The following is a 24,160-nucleotide window of genomic DNA, read 5'->3' as shown; positions in this document are numbered from 1 at the left end:
GGTAGGAAGGTTGGTCTTATTGGCCTAGGGTTTAATTCCCTTGGTGAGATATTGGTATTTCCAAAGTGGATAGAGATGGTATCCCTCCCATTGGTTTGGTTGGGTCAAGAATTATTGTAACCCATATTTTGAATGGCTTGGAGGATAAGTTGGGTTGTTCTTTTATTTCTCTCATTCTATTCCATGAAAGCTCGAGTGGTTTGCTCCATGAAAGCACCCAATTTGTTGCCCATTGTTCAATCGTGGTGTTATTGGTGGATGTAAGTTTCTTTCTTTCTCTTTCCAAAGCCCTTTGAGCCCTTTGGCTGGTTTTACATCAACTATTCTCTGTCCCTTAGGCTGGTAGGAACAGTGCTCTAATACCAATTGTAGTGTCCCCTATTGGAACTTTACTGAATTTAACCTAGAATTCCCAAATGAGGCATGGATTATGTTTGAGAATGTAAATTGTCAACTTAATAGCTTGATTTAGAGCCACGATATTATATAAACTGTTGTTTGATATATTGATTCTGAGTCTGCAAATTCTTATTGGATCAGATGTTGATCTCCACTTCTACGATATTTGATTGCTCTCTATTTCTACTATTTGATGGTGCTTCCTTGATTGCAAATGGAGTTCTCCTTTTTTATAGCTTCCAAGGGTAAGAAGTCATACCCCTTCACCCTGCAAGGGACACCACTCTTCAATTATCACTTCGTTGTTAACACTTACACGCATCACTTAGCCTTAATGAATAATTCTAAAGGGGGTCGTTGCATTGCAATAATCGCACCCCTTCATAACTGCTGCTTATGCCTCTTGATCTAGTCGTGGCTCTTTGTAAATTGTTTGTCTCCTGCTTGTTAACTTATAGTTTGTTGTATGACATATTTGTTGATTGATTCTAAATGACTGCCAGCTAGAGACTAGAGAATTGTGATGTCTTATAAATAAGACAATTTTCTGTTTGATTGATTTTAGTTTTACTTTGTATATTCTGTCTTTTAAGAATGATTTTAGGAGGCATTAGGCAGGGGAATGACAGATTGTAATGTCCCCTATTGGGACTTTACTCAATTTGCCCTAGAATTCCCAAATGAAGCATGGATTATATTTGGGAATGAATTGCCAGCTTAATATCTTGATTTAGAGCCACAATATTATATAAACTGCTGTTTAATATAATAATTCTTAGTCTGCAAACTCTTGTTGGATCAAATGCTGATTTCCACTTCTACGATAGTTGATTGTCTTTCTATTTCTGCTGTCTGATGATGCTTCCTTGATTGAAAATGGAGTTCTCCTTTTTATAGCTTCCAAGGGTAAGAAGTCATACCCCTTCACCCTGCAAGGGACACCACTCTTCAATTAATTACTTCATTGTTTACATATAATCGCGCCCCTTTATAACTGCTGCTTATGCCTCTTGATCTAGTCGTGGCACTTTGTAAACTTTTTGTCTCCTGTTTGTTAACTTATAGCTTGTTGTATGACATATTTGTTGATCAATTCTTAATGACTGCCGGCTGGAGACTAGAAAATTGTGATGTCTTATAAATAAGACAATTTTCTATTTGAATGATTTTAGTTTTACTTTGTATAATCTGTCTTTTAAGAATGATTTTAGGAGGTATTAGGCAGGGGCATGACATACATGCTATTGCATTTTCACTCCCCTATTCCTCCAACTTTCAAATACTAAGTTTTATGAATCTCTATTGCCAAACCTTGTTTGTGACAAATCAGCCATTCAAACCCTTTGCACACTTTGTGATCTTTCAATACCCATATTCCTCCTTTGTGTTAGTTCATACACCACCATTGATTTTGCTTTTGCCCTCTAGCACACGTCGTGTTCACCATTGCACCTTAGGAAGCACACATTGGAGTTATTCAAGGCTAACAAATACCAAAGCAAGGGTTTGACTGAGGCAATCTCCAAAAACAAAACCCCATTCCTTTCAAACTTTGACAGGCTAATCTAATCTTTGCCAACATTCTTCAAAATTTACAAGGATCGCAATGAAAGGAAAATTTGAGCAATCAACTCCAAGAGTTGAAGAGGCGCACAAGTGAAGGACACCAGGTCAATAGCACCCAGAGAGGACCACCTACGCATTTGGCAAAGTGTCCTTGTTAAATACAATTTCCATAATCCTTGTACACCTCCAGAACACATTGTAGTAGATCCTCCAATCATATGTCACCTCCAAATTGGCACCAAACAACAAAAAAGGAATGCATCCTCTTGCCCTATCCTGATTCCTTTTCAATAACAGTTTCATTTCGACTCTTGTCTTACTGCAATTGGCGTAGATCTGAGTTATTCGGTGTCTTATTGTTATATTACATGAAAATCAGATTTCTAAAGTATAGTAAATTAGAATACCATCTTTAGATAAAGTGTTGTTTATTTTCATTTCTAAAACTATACTTTTAGTGCAAATTAAGAACAATAAGCAGTAGTTAAAAAGTCAGCTTCTATTATTGTAAAGAGCACATTTATGATCGCTATTAGGAGTAATTTATAACTACAATAATCTCTAGTTATCTTTTATAAATTATTATGGGTTTTTTAAATGAGGTTAAGCAATGGCTCACAGCATTTTTCTTCAAGTTGGAGACATTTTCTAGTAAAATGGTCCTCATTATGAAACACCAAATCTCCGACTCTTATATACAATTTTTCGAAAAACTCATGCTGCCGTTGGAGAAAATTTTTACCTAAATTATTTGAGCAGATGCTGGACTCTTCTAACCTTCCACAGACTTTATGAGTCTAGCAGTACACATTTATGAGTGCATCTTTATAGAGTTCCCAAATTGTGTCTCTCTGATTCTTGATGCAATATAGAGGCATAACTAAAAACGAGAGGATAAAAGGACACAACGGGAAGGCGAGTGGTGATGGAAGGTTGTACTTGAGTTTCCCATAAATTGTAAATTTTCCAAGATAAAAGGCTTTTCGATGCAGCTGTTATCAGATTATGGCCTATGTATTTACTCCTACTCGTGCAACATTCATGAAAACCCTATTAAATAATTCAACAATTTCTAACACTTTTAGAAAAAAATATCTCAAATAACATTGATTGAAATTCTAGGACCAGCGAGAGCATACCTCCAGGAGCGCATTGGTGCGGGCATCATTCTCTTTAGGATTGAGACACACAAAGGAGCATTCGGCTGGTATTTCCTCGCCCTCTTTACACACCGAACACAAAGCTTGTGAACAAAACTATCCAGCTCCATACCCAACAATTAACGGACTGTAAAAATATCCAGAGACCTCAAAACAACCCTTGTGGGCTTTACAAATAACTAAATTTACCAAGCTATTTTTGCAAAACTAAAAAAATTACGCCTCTGGTCAAAAAAAAAGGTGCGGGAATACGTTTAATTCGTGGATTGAACAGATCCTGTTTATGCGATCTTCTGGTTGAGTATCTCCTAGGCTTATCCACTGTTACAAATTCACCATGCAGCCAATCACATGTATTGAAAATGCAATTCAACAAAAAAGTTTGAATAATAGCAATCTATTTTAGTGCACCTGAAATTTTGATCTTGGCAGCAGCGTCGATCGATATGTATAGTTCATCCTTGCCTTCTTCATACTCCGCATTTCCTTGAACTTCGATCTTGCAATTGCCTGCAATTTGCATATGGTTAAACCAAACAAAAACAACAATAAAAAGTTGAAATGCAAAGCGGGGATTAAACGTGGAAAATTACCAACTGAGTAGAATGATTTAGAAATGCTTTTTGCCATGACCAGTGATATGGTGTACTACTGACATTACAATGAGCTCTCGGGACTCTTGCCCTGCTTTATGGATTGGCATTCGCTTGGCGCCAATTGTAATGATATTTTCAAATAACTATATTCCACTAGTACAACAGCGGCTTTGAAAATTACAATTTGATCTTTGGGATTAGTTTATTTGGTTAGGTTGTGGGTTCAATTTTTTATTTATTGGCAGTGTGGATGACAATCCTTGGACATCATTCCAGAGATTATTAAGGGTAGTCTTTAAAAGAGTTAGGCTTCAGAATTCAGATTGTTGGACTAAACTTTCATTGTTCTTAATAATAAATAAATAAAAATAAAAATTAGAATTTACACTTCTTTTACAAAACATACGGAGTTTATGTTTTAGTATTAGAAGTTAATAAGTAATTTAAAGAATCTACAAGCCTTTTACAAAACACATGGAGATCATATTTTAGTATTAAAAATCAACCAGTAATTAATATAGTATGTTAGATTGAGAAAAGCCATCTAATGATTTAGAAGCAAAAAGTATGGCTCAATAGTATTAAAAATTTATCATTTGTGTCAAGAATGTGTGAGAATTGTGTTGTTAATTATGATGAAGGAAAATAATCTCTCTTATGATTGTTTAGATTAATTTAATTAATATAAATAATAAATGCATAGTTTAAATAAGTTAGTTGAAAATTATGAATATTATAATATTAAATATTAGTTTAAATTATAAATATTATAATATTAAATATTAATTTAACAAATTAAATTTAAGAGTAAATATCGAATTGTGCTATTAATTATGGGGAAGGAAAATAATCTCTCTTATGATTATTTAGATCAATTCAGTTAATGTAAATAATAAATGCACAGTTTAGACAATTTGAAAGTTGTGAATATTATTATATTGAATTTATTAAATCAATTTAAGAGTTAAAGTATTCAAAAATATCAAAAAGTTGAGAAGAATTATAAACAATATGCGAAAGCCAAATGAGGCAACCACAAAAAGCGAAGCTAGGGTAGAGTCAAAAAAGGAAGATTGAGGGTTTGTGTTGCCAAATCTGAAGGGGAAGCATGAGGTTCTTTGTGATTGTGCTTGGGAAGTGCCCTTAGACCAAGGCCTTGATTGGCAATCTGGTGGTATGGCCTTCAAACTAGAAATCAACAATGTAAATGTTCAGATCACTACTGATATCCCATGCATTGAAATCCTTGATTGTTGCCTCAATTTGGAAGTCAAGAAGCTCAAGAAAGAGGCAATCATTGCTAAGTTCATAGAGGTTTGCCTTCTATGGAGTAGATTAAGACTTTGATCCGACATAGGTGGAAAGGTTGTTGTTTAGAAGTCAGTTTTATGGCTTTAGGGTTCTTGTGGATCATTTTTTCTTCTGAGCCTTGGAGGGATAAAATTCTAAATGGTGGACCATGGTTTATGGGATATGTAGGGTTGTTTATGCGAGCATGGACCCCTGGGTTTGATCCTCATTGTAAGGTGATTAGGGATGTTCCCTTGTGGATTATGTTGTCAAAGCTTCCAGCCACAAGGGCTTTACTCGCTAGGCAATATGATATCACATGTGTTCATATTGGGGGGTTTAATATCTCAAAAATCCAAAGCAATATATTGCAGATATATTACGGATGTAGGGTTTTTATAAATGGTTATCTTGAATATGAATATTCAGAGGTATTTTTTATTCGCCAAATGCCAGAAGTAGGTGTTGGACACAACACTTCCACATGTGTCATCATCGGTGGATCGCGGGAGTCAAAAAATCAAAAGCATTAGCTATAACAAGATTTTGTTGATGGTAATCCCTTCTGATGTGTGCATCCACATATACGTCATCAAGTTGGCAAGATGAGATTTGAACTTTGACGAAACTCATAATTTCATTGGCGAGCTTCATTTTGTTGTATATTTCACTCAGAAGCAGGGGCAAAAAGTGAGAACAATTTGAACATAACCACAAATTGGTGCCATGAAGGACAAGTTGGATGCAGTAAATGCATATTTGAATTTAGATAATATTCATTTTGAGTCAAACGTGAGTCAATTTGTGTTTAGAAGGCATGAAGTAAACCTCATGGAAACCTGCAACTTCAAGCCATTATCAAGATTTATAGTCAAAGAGGACCGAGGAACAATACTTAATTAGGTATTTAGAAAAAATATTGTCCCCTCCATTGAACTATTATTCTCATTCATCTATTTTAACTTAGTAATGTTGACCATAGAAAGCATTATTACATCTGTGAAAATAATTAGTAAACTAGGGTGAAGAACACATGAAGAACCATCATTTGATTTGTAACCAATATCTAACAACATCAATAGAAAAACAACTAAAAAAATGCCCATAAGCGAGTATGGAGACCTCAAATAGAGCAAAACAAACCGTCACAACAACATAATATATTAGAAAATTCTAAAGTATTTTTTACATAAGTACTTCCATAAGGGGGCAGCTCCCTTGTGTTCAAAAATATAAAACAAGTACATAGATAATAAGAGGGGGGACACCACGGGGACATAGGGGGGTCATTGATAAGAGGGGGGCATAGGGGTGATCAATGATACAGCTAACCAATCCCCTTTCCAATCACTTTCAACTTTTCAATGATATTTGCAGGGAACATATTGCCATTAGCACTCATGAAGGCCTCAAACTCATCCAAGTTGTAATTCTGGCCTATCCCAACTTTGAATAACTTTCACACTTTAGCCATGTTGATCTTTCTGCCTTTTGCATTAAGATCAAAAAAACCAAGCATGATCTTTGATTGTGGCACAATCTCAAGGGTCTCCAACATAGTCTTCACACCTTTAACATTCTCCTCCTTCATCGTGTGATGCACAATACCATAGGCATCAAGGGCATATCCCAAAATCCGGATGATGGGGAGAACAAGTTCTCACAAAGAATTTCATCATGTACATGCTCGTTAGCCCAGAAATTTGTCTGTAAGATGTTTATCATAGACATCTTCTCCTCATAGTTCCATTTGTTGAATAGGCGAGCATGAATTTGCTCCTTTGGGGATTCCCTGAGATTGTTCGTCCATACACACAAACACTTAACACCAAAGGAATTTGCCATTTTTTGTACACGGTCTTGATGAAGGAACAACCTTCGTAGCCTTCATATCCTAACAATGGAAACAAATCTCAAAACAAATCTTTTTGGGATTTGTTTATGAAATTATTGCCCAAAACTTCATTTTGCTACAGATCGTTGGCGTTTTGTTGAAAAGGATAAGACCCTTTCATCCATCAACCACTTGTTATGTTCAAACCTGAATTTTGTACCTTTGACTGCAAAAATAGATACAACTGAATAATTTGATCTTGAATTACTAATTATGGCAAAAAATCAACTCATCGAGCTCACATCGAGCTCCAATGTAATCTTTGTTTTATCCTTTTAGTGGCCTCATGGATGCTAGACTTTGCCGCCAAAATGGAGATTTGCGATCTTACGAAATACAATTGTAGTTCCATGTGAAATCGTGTCATTCTATCCAAGTAACAAATATTGATTCATGCTTATTTGAAACTAAAAGATCTCATAAATCATGCCTTGATAACCCCAATTGGAATAGCAAGGAAAAGAAACAATTCCTCATGGCAACTGCTACGGAAAACAAACACCTTCATTGACTCTTAATTTTTCCGTTTCCAAATTAACCCCTTCATGTGTAAATTTGACTTTATTTTTTCATTTAGTTATGGATGCACCAAGATGAAAATACACATCATTTCATAGCAATATTATAACTAGACTTCTAAAAAAATTATTATAATTTTATCCATTACTTAACCAACCGATAGGTACATATGGAAAATAATGTAGTTGGATCCAATTGTAGATATGAAATATGTAATTGTTATCAGTGAAGGCAACTATGTTGTTGGCACAATCATTTGTCAAAAAGGTTGTACACTTATTGACATTTGTCATGAAATTGTGGATAATGAACTCATTGAATATCCTTCTGATTTTATCAGTGGGCTTGGGCATCCTTTAAATGTAAAGAAAGAACAAAAAAGGAAAGCTACAACAACACTTATAGGAATTAAGAGGAAACATGACATAGTGTATGTTGGTATGTGTTGACTCTTAATTTTACCTTAAACATGAACAACCTTATGGGAAATTCAATGATGGGGGACCTATTGCACGAAACTCATTGAATGACCTTCAGGTTTGAGAAGTTGGCTCTTCATATAATTGGGGGAGAAAAGGGGAAAGAGAAAAATTTAAATCAAATGATCTACACTACTTAGGCGATATGGCAGAGCATTTCAGAATAGTATTAATAGCATCTAAAACCCAGAGACATGCGGTTTTAAAGCTCATTCAACAATCTACATGCCCAGAACTGTTTGGAAGAATAATTCAACAAAAACTCATTCAACATAAAATGACATTTAACCATTCATCCAACAGGTAACAAATCTCATAACATAGTTTAATCTGCAGATTCTCATAGCAAATATGATTGAAGTTATTGAACTTGAAAACAACACGGAAGTCATTATATTAAGCTTCAAATAAAACCATCACAAAGGTCGTAGGCACAATCTGACATGTTTATCATCCACCAAATTTAATTAACATAAAGGCATCTTAATGAGCCAAAGTCTAGAAAAACTCTCTAAAAGTCCGAACCCTCTAAACAAGGAAAACATAAGCATAAATAGAGCCTTCGGCTCATAACTAATAGCTCGCAGCATCAACAACATCCCAACAACCGCTTCTGACAAGAAAACCTGGCATGGCACACCACGAGATCATACCCAACAAAACCACACCTAAAGTTGTTATTTCCACCGTATCGTGGTGATCCCTACACCTGCCCAATGAGAAAATCGCGATGCAAATCGCAGCTTGGTTCATGAACTATCATGGAGGACACGGGGGGGGGGACCCAAAATCGAGCGTAGAGAGAGAACCAGATCATGCAACGTGAAGACACCAAGTGTCTTTACCTTTATGCGATGGACGGTGGGGCCGAGAAGAGTGCAACGCCATATAAACTCTAGCCACACGACAACTCCACGTTCTCTCAACCCCGAACGAGAAAAGGGAGCGATCATAAGCAATGTCGAGACGACACCTGGCTCACGCGTTTTCGCATGAGAAGCATAGTTGGAAAATCAAAAGGAACGGGTGCCACTCAATCAAAATGCCACCTACGGATGACCCCAAAAATATGTTTACAGTATGCTTGAGTCAAATATAGTGGAAAGTACACCAAACCCTCAACACAATAGAGAGAGTGTGGAGGTAGGTGTGCATAAACAACCAAGAGTTGGAGATGGGTCTGAGTTAGTGGAACAACCCATAGTTGTTGATTTTGATGTATTGGTATCTTGGAATCAGAAAGTGAATAGTTTAATGGAAGAATTTGTCAATGAAAAACATACTCTCAAAGTATGTTCAGAAAAGGGAGAACCCAAAATAAAGATCCATTGTGAAATTTATGGCATTGATTATGGAATAGGGAAAGCATCCATGGCAGCACGAACATTTTGTAACTTCAGAAACAATCATATAAAAACAATGCTCCATCAACGTCACATTTTAATGGAGGGAAATGGTGAAAATCATTCAAGTAGCATAAAAAAGCAAACAACAGTGGTTCTAGATCGATTTGAGATTGATCAAGCAATTAAACTTCTAGATGATCTCAACAGGACACAAGAGCCTAATTTGTTCAAGGTGTTGGAAGCAACACTTGCAGGTTGTGAGGATAAGAAAAAATTAAGAGTGGAATGTACATGATGTAATAAATGGTTTGTTTGGTGCCAGCAAGAGCTAATATTGTCAGTTCTCTAAATGAACGCATGAAATCAAAGAATCACACCACTACTACAGATGAGGATTCATATGATACAATTTTTTTAAGGAGTGGCACAAACGGGAGACCCAAGAAGACTACCAATGATAAGTCCCAACAAAATTTGACTATGTTCTTGGCCCCATCATCACCATATGTATTACACGAGGGTTCTACAAGTGCAGATCCTTCTATTTCAGGTGTGTTAATTACCCAAGTTCAAATATATTTTGAATATGATCTATTGTAATTTGTACATTTTTTGTTTTATCATCTTATTAAAGGTCATCCATCGCCATTGATGCTACAATGTTGGGGTTATTAGTATTCCCATATTAATAGAAATGGAGAGAGATTAGATGCAAATGTCCTAATGGATGATCAAAGGGGTGAAAAATTATGGGCCATAGATAAGCATACCAAGATGATGCTATGTTATGAGGATAATGAATATTGTATTGATGGCACACATAGGCATATTCATTACAAGCGGGCTTCTATGACATGGATCCCATTTGAATCATTGATATGCAGCTTTTGTAAGATGATTCTAGAATGTGATGACTTTAGAATGCATTTATATCATGAATCAAAATGTACCGATAAAAGACATGGGAGGGATACAGGGAGAGGGAGAGGACTATACTATTTGACTCAAAATGAACTCAAAATAGTTGCTAGGGTTTCGAATGCTAGCCAAAGATCAACAATGCAATCTCTTGGGTGGGAAAAGACAAAGGTTGTTATACCCTCTATTAGAAAGAGATCTCTAAAGGAGAAGTTGCTTGAATCAATTGAAAGGAAGGATGTCTTTGGGTTTTTGCAAGGATGTGTGTGAGGCACATAAACAAGGAAAATTACAAGGTAAAGATGCAGTTTGGGATTTTGTCAAGGATATATTTCACAACTTGATGCATCCAAAGGCAGGGAGAAGGTATAGTACATCCACTAAATCTCTTTATGAGATGATCGAGTTATGGGGAGGTCCTCGATTACATAGCTTTATTAGCTTGAATCTAGATGGTCTTTTAATTTCTACAACTTCGAGGCAAGTTAGAAAGTCATTGGCATACATCCCAAGGGAGTACAACTATATTTTTTAGGTAGTAGGAAAAGTGTATGCTCCTTATAAAACCAAACATGGTATAGATGGCCCAATTCCTATTTACCTTGCTGAAGATGAAATTGTTGTGAGGAAGTATGTTAGGTCGGTAGCAAAAAGTGATACATTGGTGGGTTTTTTAGGTAATAAAGAAGAACACCAATTCCAATCACATTTCTTGGTGATAGTTGGCGAGGGAGTTACAAGCTATGATATCATAACAGATTCTTTTAAGAACAATGTTATTGGCTACTATATGATAGATTAGTGGGTCAGTCAATCAATTACAAAAACATGAAACTAACATACCAATGAAACGTTAGATATAAAGACTAACTTGGTAAACTAATTAAACAAGCCAATCCTTCAAAAGAGTCCTATTGACCTCTATCTTCTAGGATTCTTTAAATCACAATTGCTCTCTGATCATTGAGCAATTTATCCTTAGAATGACAACTCAAAGAACGATTTATACATGATGAAATGGTCTACATGCCTATGCAACCAAGATCAACAAGATTATGCTAATGATAATGAGGTGTTACATTAACATGATATGTTGTACTAACATGATATGCTATATTAATGATAAGATGTTGATAAAATTGCTTCTGAATGCTTAAGGTCATGAGATAAACAAAGAGATTCAAAATGTAGATTCTGAGACTAAGAAGTGGTGACCCCTGATAATGAAGGGATGAGTCTTATTTATAGAAGAAATAGGCAATTGGATGGTTAAGATTGAATTATCTTAACAAGGGCTAGGATTGAATGATTCTCAATCCATGTGACACTTTCAAAACCAATCCCATGTTGACAAGTGTCAACATGAGAAGACTTGAGAGGAGAGGGAAGAAGTATTTAATGCTTGAGAATACATGAGGGTTATCCTAGGAGGTTTGGTTAGGGTTAGGTTAGTGGATAAAGCTTCCATCCAAAGGATAAACTCTTGTGCAAGGGTTGAAGGATACCATGGTCAAAGCAATGAATGCTTGAAGAGACCCCTAGGTTAAATGGATGGTTAAATTAGAGAGAAAGTCTCTAACAAAGGGTTACAAGTGGGTTAACCATTAATGGTTTGAGAAGACTTTGGAGGTTAACTTGTAGAAGGGATAAAGCCTTTAATGGTTTATGAAGACTTTGCGTATTTTTTAGAAGTGACCCCTTCTTAAGGAATGTGCAGATGATTAGGAAAGGGGTTAGGCTAATTAGAAGGGATTAGAAGAGTCTAGAAGAAGAGATCAGTGTGCAAGTGGGTTTGTAGGAGAATGCAAGTGGGAGGGATTTTAGGATTTTAATTGGAATAAAATTAATTTATTTCAATTTATTGGTTTCAACTTGCATTGGATAGGTTTAAATAAATATTGATTTATTTAAATGTCAAAAAGGTATTTAATTAAATATGAATTTTGGAAAGGAATTGGTCCTTCAAAAATGCTCTATTCCATTATCCCAAAAATAGAATCAACAGGAAAGAGGTCAGATGGGAGAAGCCTCAGAACAATTGGGTAAAGCTCAATTTTGATGGGGCATGCAGAGGCAATCCGGGGCAGGCTGGATTTGGAGCAGTCATTCGAAACAAGGAGGGGAATGTGGTGTCTGGCATGTATGACTATATTGGCCACGCCACAAACAATGAGGCAGAAATAAGAGCTCTAGAGGTCGGCCTGTCACTCTGCAAGGAGATAGGTCTGACCAATATTCAGGTTAAAGCAGACTCACAGATAATCATAAATAGGGTGACCAATGACAAATTGCTTAATTGGAAATTATCAAAGTGGTTGTCGTGCATTCGTTCCTTAATTCAGGCAATCAAAACATATGAATAACACATATACATAGGGAGGGAAACAAAGTAGCTGACCCATTGGCAAATCTAGGGGTCAATTCACAGGTTGCGGAGGTGACAGTCAATCCCATGGCCCTCAGTCCAGAAGTTACAGACCTGTGTAGGAAGGACCTATGGATAAGGAAAATTGAGGGAGTGGGATGATGGTCCTTGAAAATAGGGAAGTAGATGTAGGACAAGTGGTGGAGTTCTTAGGCAGCCCAAATACCTGAAAGTTGCAGTGACAGCAGTCCGACCTGCAGAGGAAGGGCTGAAATGATGGAAGGACAGATTCTTGCAGATTTTTGGGCCAAAGCCAAATTCGGCAGGTCGAAACTTCTAGAGCATAGTAAACTCTATTTATTGGCCTTTGTATACGCAGAATGCATAGTATGTAAGGTGCATGGAACTCTCAAGCGGGCAGTATCGGTCGTATGAATTGCAGGTAGTATCGATAGGTTGAGACTGCAAATGAGCCATGGCCTATTTTGGGAATATCAGTTGTATGAATTGCGAAGAAACGCTGGACGCGCAGATTCGTAGTTTGTTTGTCACTGAGGAGTATGTCTACGACGTGATTAGAGGGCTTGTGGGGATCACATTAAACTTTGACCGCCACTGGTGTGATATCACGATCTATGAAGTTGTCCTTATGCCCTTGGTTGACATCATTGAGTACAGAGAAAAAGTGGTGGAGGCTCTGGATGGCTTTGTCAAACCAGTCAATGGCAACCATATTGCAGACTCCATCTTAAGCTTGCCAGAGGGAGAATGGTTTAGCTTACTCAAGACATATTTTTAGCCAAGCTACTTTCTGCCATCGGACTCAGAAGAAGAAGAAGAGGGGAGTGAGGAGGATGGGAATCCAGAATCAGACACGAGTGAGACAAGTCGGGCAAAACGCAAACGCATTGAGAGGGAGGAGCTGAAGGAAATGATGAGAACATTTGGGGAAAATGCGTGGGAGGTGTTTCGGTGTGCAGTACAGAACGAGAATATGGCTCCCTTCCGTAGAGTAACTAACACTGAAACCTAGTTGTTCTCGGCTGAAGCCACAACAAATGTACTCAGCATTGGCGAGTATGCGGGGGTCATCATGCAGACCTTCAATGGGGGGCAGTAGTAACAATATATATCTCTGATTATGTATGCACTGCAGTTAGCAGTGATAGGAAATGGTAGGAGTAGTGGTAGTCGCTGCAGATAGCAGTGTTAAGAAATGATAGGGGTAGTTTTCTGCTATAGCAGTTTTTGTAAGAACCTTTTTAGCAATACAAGGGTGCTATCCCCAATGATAACTCTTATCCTTAAAAAATATATATATATGAATTTTGGATTTATTTAAATAAATATTAATTTATTTAAACGAGAAAAAGGGAGATAAAGCATTAAATACTTGAAGGCTTGAAGGAAGTCATCAAAGGCTTAAAAGGACTCTAGAAGGAAGCCATTAAAGGCTTGAAGACTTTGAGGGAAGCCATTAAAGGCTTGAGAAAACTCTAGAATGAAACCATTAAAGGCTTTAAGACTTTAAAGGAAGTCGTTAAAGGTTTGAGTTGATAGGTTTCAGGTTAACCTTTGGTTTAGGAATGTGCAAACCATTAAAGGGTGATTAGGATAATAATAGGGGTTTAGACATGATTAGGAGGAAGGTTAACTTGCAACTTGCATTTTCTAGAAAATGCAAGTGGGGGAGGGATCTCAGGAATTTAAATAAATATTAATTTATTTAAATGTGAGAAATTAAATTTTAGGGATTTAAATAAACATTAATTTATTTTAAATGTGAGAGATGGGATTTGGGGATTTAAATGTGAAGGAGGATTTAATTAAACAAATATGATTTATTTATTTAATTAATGGCCTGAATTTGGTTAAGTGAACTAAATCAAATAAATTGAATAATTTATTCAATTAATAGGAGAAGAGGGTTGGGATGAATTAATTAAATATTAATTTAATTAATAGTTGGATAAATGATAATTAAACAAATATAAAATTTATTTAATCAAGTGGACAGAAATAGGTGTCTACAGCCACTATACATGTGTTATTATTGCAAACCCTTTACATGATAAGCTTCCCCATTTGGTTGTGGTTGCTCATACAACATGCAATAGGTTCAATGCAAATTTTGTGGAAGAGACATGTGGAAAATAATTTGGGACCTATTACTGGTCATTCCTTGGATGGGGATAATAGAAGAAGACAACTTATGTTGATGGACTATTGTTCAACAGAAGGTATTCGATATCAAATTCCTTTGGAAGGGTGGAGAATAAGTGGGTTGTCCAATGGTTTCAATGTGATAAGATTGCATGACTAGGACTACATCCACAATGGCAAAAAGCTAGTGAATCCTTTATTTAGTAGTCAACGAGAATTTATTTTACGAGAAGAGCTGATAAATTTTAATCATGTTAGGATGGTTTATAACACCTTTAAAGTGGATGATCACAAGCTTAAAGTGAAGATATAGACAAGATAGATTGACAAAATTGGGGTTCGGCACAACAAATTGCTTTGAGGCATATTCAGAGCTATTTGAAAGAGATGAGAAGCACATCCAGTGGAAGGGTGGAGAGGACACAAAGTACAAAGACATGTCTAGTGATTGTTGTTGACTACATTGGCATTTTTATGCCTTAGAGTTTGACTCTTTGGGAAAGAGTGTAAAACGCTTCATAAGTTCATCATTCTTCATGTTATGGTTATGTTGGCTATGAAAAGAATCTAATAGTAATGTCAACATAAATTTCATCAGCAGAGAGGCATATCAAGACGTGAAAATTTCTTGCCACTTTGTAGTTTTGTTGTTGAGATTGTTTCGAGATTAATGCTCTCACTTGCCATGTGTTTTGCACCTGATTGGGTCAAATGTGTGTGAGAACTTCTTTAGAAAAGTTGGTGGGATGGTTGGAGTAGAAAGGGCCTATGATTTCACTAACTTGCCTCACATCGTTGGAACCCTTAACAAAGTTAAAAAAGAAGAATCAAATCCCCAAAGACTTTATTTAAATAAATCTCATAAGAAGCAAGAAAGTATTTGGAATAGATTGCACCAAGAAAGGATACAAAACGCTAACATATTGTCAGAGCATGATTCAATATCTACAGATGATAAAATTATAGAAACCCTCAAGATTGGATTGAAGGATGCACAAGACATTTTATCATCTCTTGGTATGTGACCAAAGAATCCCACACAATCTTATTGATGTGTTAAACCATGAATGAAGGACCAAAATTATCCAACATTCCAAGTTGTGGATGAAGTAGTTGATGACTCTCCACCAAATCATTCCAACTGTATATTACAATCCATGTCTTCAGTGGCACACAATCATGGTGAATTGCAAATAATGGAAAGTGAGTGGAGACATGAGTTAGATGAAATTTTAGATTCCATTGATGAAAATGTAAAAGAACTGTAAAAATAGTGGTAGAGCTTGATGGTAAGGATATGTTCAAAACTTTCTTGGTTAGTCAGTTGAATGGAAATCCGACGTTATCTAAAGATAGGTTGACTAAAGTAAGGAATGGGGTCTACTTTAAGTGAGATGAGAGGGCCCCACAAAAGGGCGTTTCAATTAGCTTTGGAATTGGATTAGATTGTGGGGTGTTGTTTGACAATAATTCAATACCTCCCATTGAACGTACTACAAGAAAAGGTGTTTCTCGAATTACAAGACAAGGTGTTTCTTGTGGAACCTGGTACATTGTGTTGAACATAGAGTTCCAATGAGGAGGGGGGGGGTGAATCAATGGTTCCTATTTTCTCTTCTTGCCGATCTAATCTTCAAACAATCAAATATTTACTTAACCACTAAATAGTCATGCCAATAAAGCAAGAGAGAAAGCTAAAGAGATCATTCATACACAAGAAGCTCACAACACCAGATTTACGAGGAAAACCCAATGTGGGAAAAACCTCGGTGAGAAGAGCTGCTGGAGTCTACTACTTCAATCCAGCCTCACAGGTAAAACACAGATTTATAAAGATTTTGGGCACCAACCCAAGGAGCACCAACCCTTGCACCAAGCTTCAACTTGGCGATGTATAATGAAATACTATTTAGTTACAGTTAAGGCTTCTTGTTGCAAATGAATTCTACAACTCTTGAATAGAATAACTCTCTATCGGTTTATAGTCCTTTCTCCTCCACTAGAACCCACACTACCTATTGTGAGATCACTGTCTATATTCCTCAAACTCTGTTATCTTTCTCTCCCTCACACATACAATATCTCAACACACTATTTCACTCTTGGATGCTGCCTGCTTTGCCACACCTTACCGGTTAGGCTCAACTGTCAGATTATGACACTGCCGATAGAATCTTCTCACCGATTTGCTTGCTCACTCCCTCTGCAACTAGCTCAGATCACCTTCTAAAGTCTTCTCCTCCCTTACTCTTCCTTCTCTACACTTTTCAATCTTCACAACATCAACTCTCTTATGTCGGAAGCTTACATCCCTTATACAGTGATTTCCCACCAAAAAGCAATTAAAAAACTTGAGCAGTTAGGGTTTCCTTTTCCCACACAATCTTCAAGAGATCCAATACCACCTACCTTGGATCAATCATCTGTTCCAAAAGACTGCTCCTGCACTCAGTTTCCATTATCCAATGCACGTTTTCCTTGAAGTGGCAATCACGAATCAGATCTTCTGTCATGAGGTCTGACAACACATAAAGTGCTCCAAAAGTTTCCTTTATCAAAGCATCCTGAATCATATTTCCTTTGCCTTGATTTAGGTGCCAACTGCTCCCTGATCTTCCTCTGTCATTCCTTCTTCCTCGAGCCGCAATCAATCAGATGCAATCTCGTGATTTGTTTCTCCTTCATTAATGGTGATTATCTGTTTCATCAACCTTGTCGATGGGGCTTCACCAACCACAACACGCTTGCCACCTCAGCTTCACAAGGCATCACATCAATCAAGACATGACCTTCCAACCCGCAGTCGGTCTGACAAACACATATCGGTGAAACCCTTTATTGATGAGAGAGTTCTTCTTCTGTTAACCGGTGAGCATCCCATACCGGTTTTGCTCACTGGATCTTCATCATGCTGGTTGACATCAACGACAACTTAGTGCCAAAATGCCAACACATTGGAAGGGTTCAAATAATATGGAGGAAGGATGGTAATAGGTGTTTGATTACCATAATGACATTGACCTTTTTGATAGGCCAGAAGGCTTTGAGCTTCAATTATGTTGATACAATAGAATAAAGGGGCAACACATATACAAGTATGGTTTGACAAATCATAATTCTGTGGAACTTGATTATGTCATAGTAACAACCAACTTATCTTATAATGCTAGGAATGATACATACAAATTAGAAGAGAGAGATCACAATTTTTTTTTAGATTTTGTTAAAAATATAAACAAGGTGTATTTTCAAAACATTATAATCTCTTCTTCACAATGTAATCCTATGTGTTAGACTGTTTAAAATTTTTTTTTTTTATCAAATCTAATATTTGGTTTTATACTATTTGGCTTCACATGCAATGAATATTTTCGACGGTGAATGTTCGAGATAACTCAACCAATTTGTTGCTACCTACTTCTTGGTGTAAGTTTCTTTGACTAGCCATATTCATATTTTGTAGTGAAATGAAATTGGAGAAAAGATAAAATATGTTCTAAATGAAATTTCAATACAATTTTGGGTCTCACATGGCGATCCAAATGTGCAGGTACATGGGTTGACAAAAATTCACATGTCATTCATAATTTCAATGGGGTTTTCAAATCAAATTTAAAGGTGTTAGAAGGTCATCAATCAAACAGCTGCATGCAAGTTGCATGCTCTATACAACTCTATAGACATTATATTTTTATTATTTAAAATTAGGGAAATACCCTCTATGAACTTGAATGAGACCAATTAGGTTGTCCCATTACAAGTTGATTGTTGGTGTTAACTGTTGAAGGTAGAGACGAGTTTGTCTGACCCTTTGTTGCTCCATTAATTTGTATCCTATTTTAACTTTGCCTAATAATAAAGAAATCGATAAATTGTAGAAGCTTCCTCATGGATTTGTTGTCTTTACTTTAGAATCACCATAAGTTATGTCTACCTTGCTGCAATATAATTATAGAATTGATATTTTTTCCTTGAAATAAACCTCCAATTCATACTACACATTCACAATTATTTGTGAAGACAAATTAATGCACCGTAGACATATCCATTCATATAAGTAAACACATAAAATAAGAGACAATCTCGATTTTCTTGTAGTCATTTCATTCAACTCAATTATGTATGCAATTTTATAAAGCAGTAAAGAGTTTGCAACTATCTTCTATTATCAAAAATCTAAAACATAATAAATTCTACTCGCCCAAGAGAATTTATAGAAAAACTTGCAGATGACCTTGAATTACTTTTTATAATAACAAAGGAGCCAAACAAGCTTTAGGCCACCTGCACATGTTTCAAAATCTCATTAGCCTCAACCTAAATATACTCTTCAAGAGCAATCATTTGTCCTTTTACAAGAATTTGATGCAGGTCTATATATGCTTTTCGTAAGCTTCAATAGCCATTGAAGTATTTGGTATATTCAATAACCTCACACTGAACTCCATTTGTGACATTCCTTCTAGCTGCTTATGAAGGTTTTCTTCTACTTTGTTAGCATCGTTAAACACTTCATTCATTGTGTCTTGGAGAAATACTTTCCCAAGATCTTCTTTCCACTCAGCTTCATTTTTATCTTCTCTCGTGTCCTTGAAATATGTTGGTGGTTGTGTTCCTCACAGTTTATTGAAAATTTTCAAAGCTTTCCCTAGATGCCCATGATATTTATGATGTTCATTCAACAATAGATGGATCTCTGACAATATAGCCTTTGTCTCATCCATTATAGTCACTAATTGCAATTGAACATCATTATCAACATGACTTCCTTTTTCATCAAAAATCTATAACAATTGTTGCTTTCTCTTTATGTACCTCTAAGTCAATTTCAATCCAACCTCTGCTTTCCTTTGTCTTTTGACAAGACCAGCAATATCTTGTTACCTATTCCACTTTGTTTGCAAATGTGGTAGCATCTGTACAAATTTAGCTTTGATCAATTTCTAAGCCATTTTGAACTTATAAATTTAGAGATCGTTACTAAGCCTTTGAGTTTCCTCTTGAGCCTTGGTCAGTCATCTTTCTGCTTCTATCCTCTTTTCCTTCTCAATGGCCAGGTCAATCTTCAACTGAGTAGCATGATGCTCTGCAGATAATAGAAGACCTCGTTGTGTAGAGGTACTTAATCTCTCATTTAGCTCATGATTCTTCTGATCCAGTTCCTTGTTCTTAATTGTGAGCTTCTCTATTGTAGCCCTAGTAACTATGCACTATTTACATTCAAATTTGCAACCTATTTTGTAGTGACATCTTCCACCCCATAAACCATAAAGTGCCCCAAAATCTATTGTGGATCTGCAATGGTGATAGGCCTCTTGTCAAGTGGATATAAACACCATATGGCCAACACTTTATCACTAGGCCTAAAATCTGAACCATAGCACAAGTTATCCATTCCTTCATCACTTAACTTTAGATCCACATCTTAATATCTCTTGAGATAGTCAAAGGCAATGGAAGAGGACATATATGTCCCTAGAAGGAGCATACATCCTGCTTCTTTTAGCAATTATTTTCCCTTCTCTGGGGTCATGTCTTTGGTTTCTTCATGGACCTCCGCCCAAAATTGTTTGAAAAACTCATCTATTTTCTCTAGGGAGGTATCAAGAGTTCTTTCATTCAATTTACTTCCCTTTAATTTATTAATAAGCACATTAAAATCACTTGTATTGATGAAATCATCATCAGATAAAAACTTGTTAGAAGTCAGAGCTCCAACTTCATCTATTAATAAATCGACAATTTTAGCAATGCCGCCATCTTGATCATTTTGGGGTTGATAAGATAGCACATGCACTTGCATTTGAATTTGTTGCATAACCTCTTCCTCTTCCTCATGGGGTGCTATACTTTCTCCTACATCTTATGATACTTCCAATCCTAAGGGAGACATTTGAGCTCAAGGAGAAACATTCTTGCATCCTTCCACCATGATGAATGAGACACTGGATGAAGATGGGGAAATGATTGACACATTTGATGTCAACCTAGATTCATGTTGGAGTAACAACTCCATTCTTCTGACTTTATCATCTACATCTACAAATGCAACCTTGTATGTAGGGTCAGCCAACTTTCTTGCTTTCTCAGCTTGTCAGATTCTTATACATGCTTTAACCCTTTCCATAGTGGCTTCATAAGTGGGGAAATTCCTTGTTAATTCCTATTTGAGCACAAATGTGTGACTGTATGCGTGCAAACCTACACAACTTCTTGCAAATGTGATGTATGCTTTCAGATCAAATTTTCAACCCTCTGAATGTAGGGGTAACTTATCGCTATCCAAGAGATTGATAGCTTTTGCAAAGCCACTTGATGAATAAACCTAAAAAATATCCAATATGAAGATAAGAAGGGAGAAATGAGGCCTTAGTGTCTTATAAAAAGGAGCATCTTCCCCACACATTTGTTTGATTATTTTTAGATATGCCAATCTCTTAGGAACTATCAAAGGTAACAAATGTGGTTGTCCCTCAAATCCATAGATTCTTATGTAAGTATGCTTCTCTATGATGTACTAATCACCCCAATTATGGTTTATTTTAACCTCTATCTCATGTTTCCTTCCTTTAGGCTTGAAGAACTTCATGATCTTATCTAATAGCCTTGGAGGGTTATGACCAAATAAACCATATAGTTTTTGAACAAAATGCTTCTCAAAACATAAATATTGGGCATGCATATAACCACAGTACCAAATAGATGTCAACAACTACACAATACACCTTGCTTCATCATCATCAAATTCCTTAATGTACAAATCATTACTCCATAATCTATTTATTTGTCCAAAAAGTAGCAATATATGCATCAATAAGGAATAGCATTTGAATGTGATAATTGAACTATCCCTTTGGATAGAGATTAGGGAATTATGAATCCCTTTTGCTACAAAGCGAGGATAGTCAAAAGGTTTATTTTCAACACTGCTTTGGACATGATAAATCAACATTGTAAGTACCTCAGGCATGTGTAACTATCCCTCAAAACCAAGCACTTAACACACAACATAATAATCCATGTGAAAATACTTTTGAAAAAAATCAACACTATAAGGTGGTGGGTCTATTTTGTCAAACTTTTTGAGGTGCTTTATCTAACCTGGGCCTATGAAGTGGTAGCCACTTTCTCCTGTAAATCCCCTATGACACTGTGGTATTATGCTTTCAAGCTATCCAAGTCGATAACCATGTCATTACCTACTACATACTCCATGATAAACACTTGACAAATAGTGGCTTTACTAATTTCAATCATGTTCCCATAAATTGATTGAATGCACCTTGCATTGGGATTGTATTGCTTTGCAATTACTCTAATCAAGTCCACATTTACAAAGACATTTGGGACTACCAATCAAGACAACCCTAGCCTCCAGGGATTACACTTAGGCTCTTCTTTATTTTATTTGATGTGAAAATATCTAGAAATGTTATGGCCTCTAAATGACATATAAGCTTCTTTACAATTCCTTTGTGAGTTTGAAATCTCTTTGCATGCCCTGCAATTCTTGGTCTTTGATAAGACTGCATAAATTGAGCAATTAGGTCATTGCAAAGGTTTGTCTCCTATGTGTTTTGGGTTTAGGGCCTCTGTTGTAGAGTCTTTGGATGAGGTTGACATGTTTTCTAGATTCTTAATTTTACGGAGGAACTCTAAAGACTATTTTTTGGTTTTTTGCTTGCTATAGCTATGGTTTCTAATTTGTTTAACCTCTAAACTTTCACAAATTACAGATTAATACAAGAAAATGAGAAAGAAGGCAACTCACTGTCCAAATTCCCTTGTCTAAAATTCTTGTTTAGCTTCTTTCCAACACAATCTCCAGAGCTCAAGCTTGCCTTTTCTTTCACCTTCAATCGAGTTTTTACTTAAAATTGAGAAATTTCGCTTGAATTGGTGCTTTTATCAACTATTTATCTGACATGTGTCCGCTATTAATATCCTTTGTGCGAGATTTCATTCCTTGGAACAAGAATTTGAGCAACTTTTAAACTCCACCATTGATTTGATTTGATTGACGGTCATTGGCAAAATTTAAAAAAAATTCACAATTTTTTTTACCAATTGTCGGTTTTGCAACGCTTGGAATTGGTGGGTAGTTGAAACTTCTTAAAACCATTACCGATGAGTTTTGATTCTTCCAAACACCAATTACGAAATGCCACTCTGACTTTTTGTCTCAGCTGGATGTTGAACTTTCCCATATGTGTCATCATCTCCCTCTCGACATCATTTTGTTGATTGCACTATCTGATGACATGGATGCCACATATCTATCATGGTTTAGCAACCTCCTCCATTGCTTAATTCATTGAGATGTGTAAGAATATTTTGTTGATGGTCATTTTTTTTTATGTGTATCTATGTATGCATCGACAAGTCAGTAAGATAATGTTTAAATGTCACTGGGATGCAAAATCTCACCAACAAGATTTCTCTTTTTGAGTGTCCATCCACATGTGCATAGGCGAGTCAACAAGATAAAATTAGATCCTCCTTTAAGCACACAATCTCATCAATTTGTCCATATTGGTATCGTCAAGTCACTGGGATTGATGACCTTCTAGTAGGACCATGACTTAGGAGTGACTTAAAGCACGTTCTTTGAAGACCAAGTTACAAGGACATAATAGGGGACTGATGACTTAGGAAAAATAAAAAACATGCATGTAAAGACTTAATAAAAATATACCAACCGAAAAAATAACACAAGCTTGGGCATTGGGACAATTAATGCAACAACTTACAACCCTTAAACACAACTTAAGAGGAAAATGTGACCAACCAAGTCGATCAATTTAAACATAGACAGAGTGGAGATTTAAGGTGATTCAACTTGTTGGTGTTTCCAACTGATTGTTCGAAAATTCATCTATGAGAATCCAACCTCAGTCTTCAAGGGTTTGGATATCCCTATTAGTAGGTTGTGTAGGACCTAAGTAGGTATCCCTATTAGTAGTACCTTAATATCTTGAATTTCCTTCTGGTACTACAACAAATATGTTCTCAATCTATTGAGTAAACCAAAAAATATTGAAAAGCATTTGGATATGGCTTATATCCTTGCATATAGGTTTTTAATTACTATGAGAACCTATTAACCTAATACTGCAAAATAAAATTCATGAAGTAAAAGTTTTGATTGAAGTATTGATTAAATTTCTTCTTTTACTGCCACAGTTAGCAACACAATTCTATAACTAATGCCTCATCCATTGGGCAAAATGAACCATTATTACAATATAAAAATATGTGAACTCTACAACATCCTTTGCCTAATATTATTAATACTTGATATTAATCATAACATAAATGAATTTCCTAACTGTAAACCAATACTTGTTCTCTACTTAGAATCCCTTTGATTAAATTAAGCAATTTAATCCTCTACTTTAGAAGAAGCTTAAATTCATCCAAATTCAACAACCTAATGTAGAACCATAAACCAAAAATCCTTGATTC

The 24,160-nt window shown here is 36.1% G+C and overlaps 1 protein-coding gene across 1 annotated transcript in view; it reads right to left on the bottom strand.

Moving 5' to 3' along the window:
- Window positions 1–3,993, bottom strand: part of LOC131047481 (uncharacterized) — a 106,782-nt gene extending 102,789 nt beyond the window's left edge. The window contains exons 1-4 of the mRNA XM_057981389.2: window positions 3,719–3,993; window positions 3,537–3,635; window positions 3,378–3,446; window positions 3,105–3,187 (exon numbers count right to left, since the gene is read on the bottom strand). Coding sequence (XP_057837372.2) covers window positions 3,105–3,187; window positions 3,378–3,446; window positions 3,537–3,635; window positions 3,719–3,755 — 288 coding nt within the window. The 5' untranslated portion in view covers window positions 3,756–3,993. The remainder of the gene's footprint in view (window positions 1–3,104; window positions 3,188–3,377; window positions 3,447–3,536; window positions 3,636–3,718) is intronic.
- Window positions 3,994–24,160: the final 20,167 nt, after the last annotated feature.

The sequence above is a fragment of the Cryptomeria japonica genome, chromosome 11 (genome assembly GCF_030272615.1).
Source record: "Cryptomeria japonica chromosome 11, Sugi_1.0, whole genome shotgun sequence".
Lineage (NCBI taxonomy): Eukaryota > Viridiplantae > Streptophyta > Pinopsida > Cupressales > Cupressaceae > Cryptomeria > Cryptomeria japonica.
Note: the sequence above shows the minus strand (reverse complement) of the source record. Positions and strands in the feature narration are given on the sequence as shown.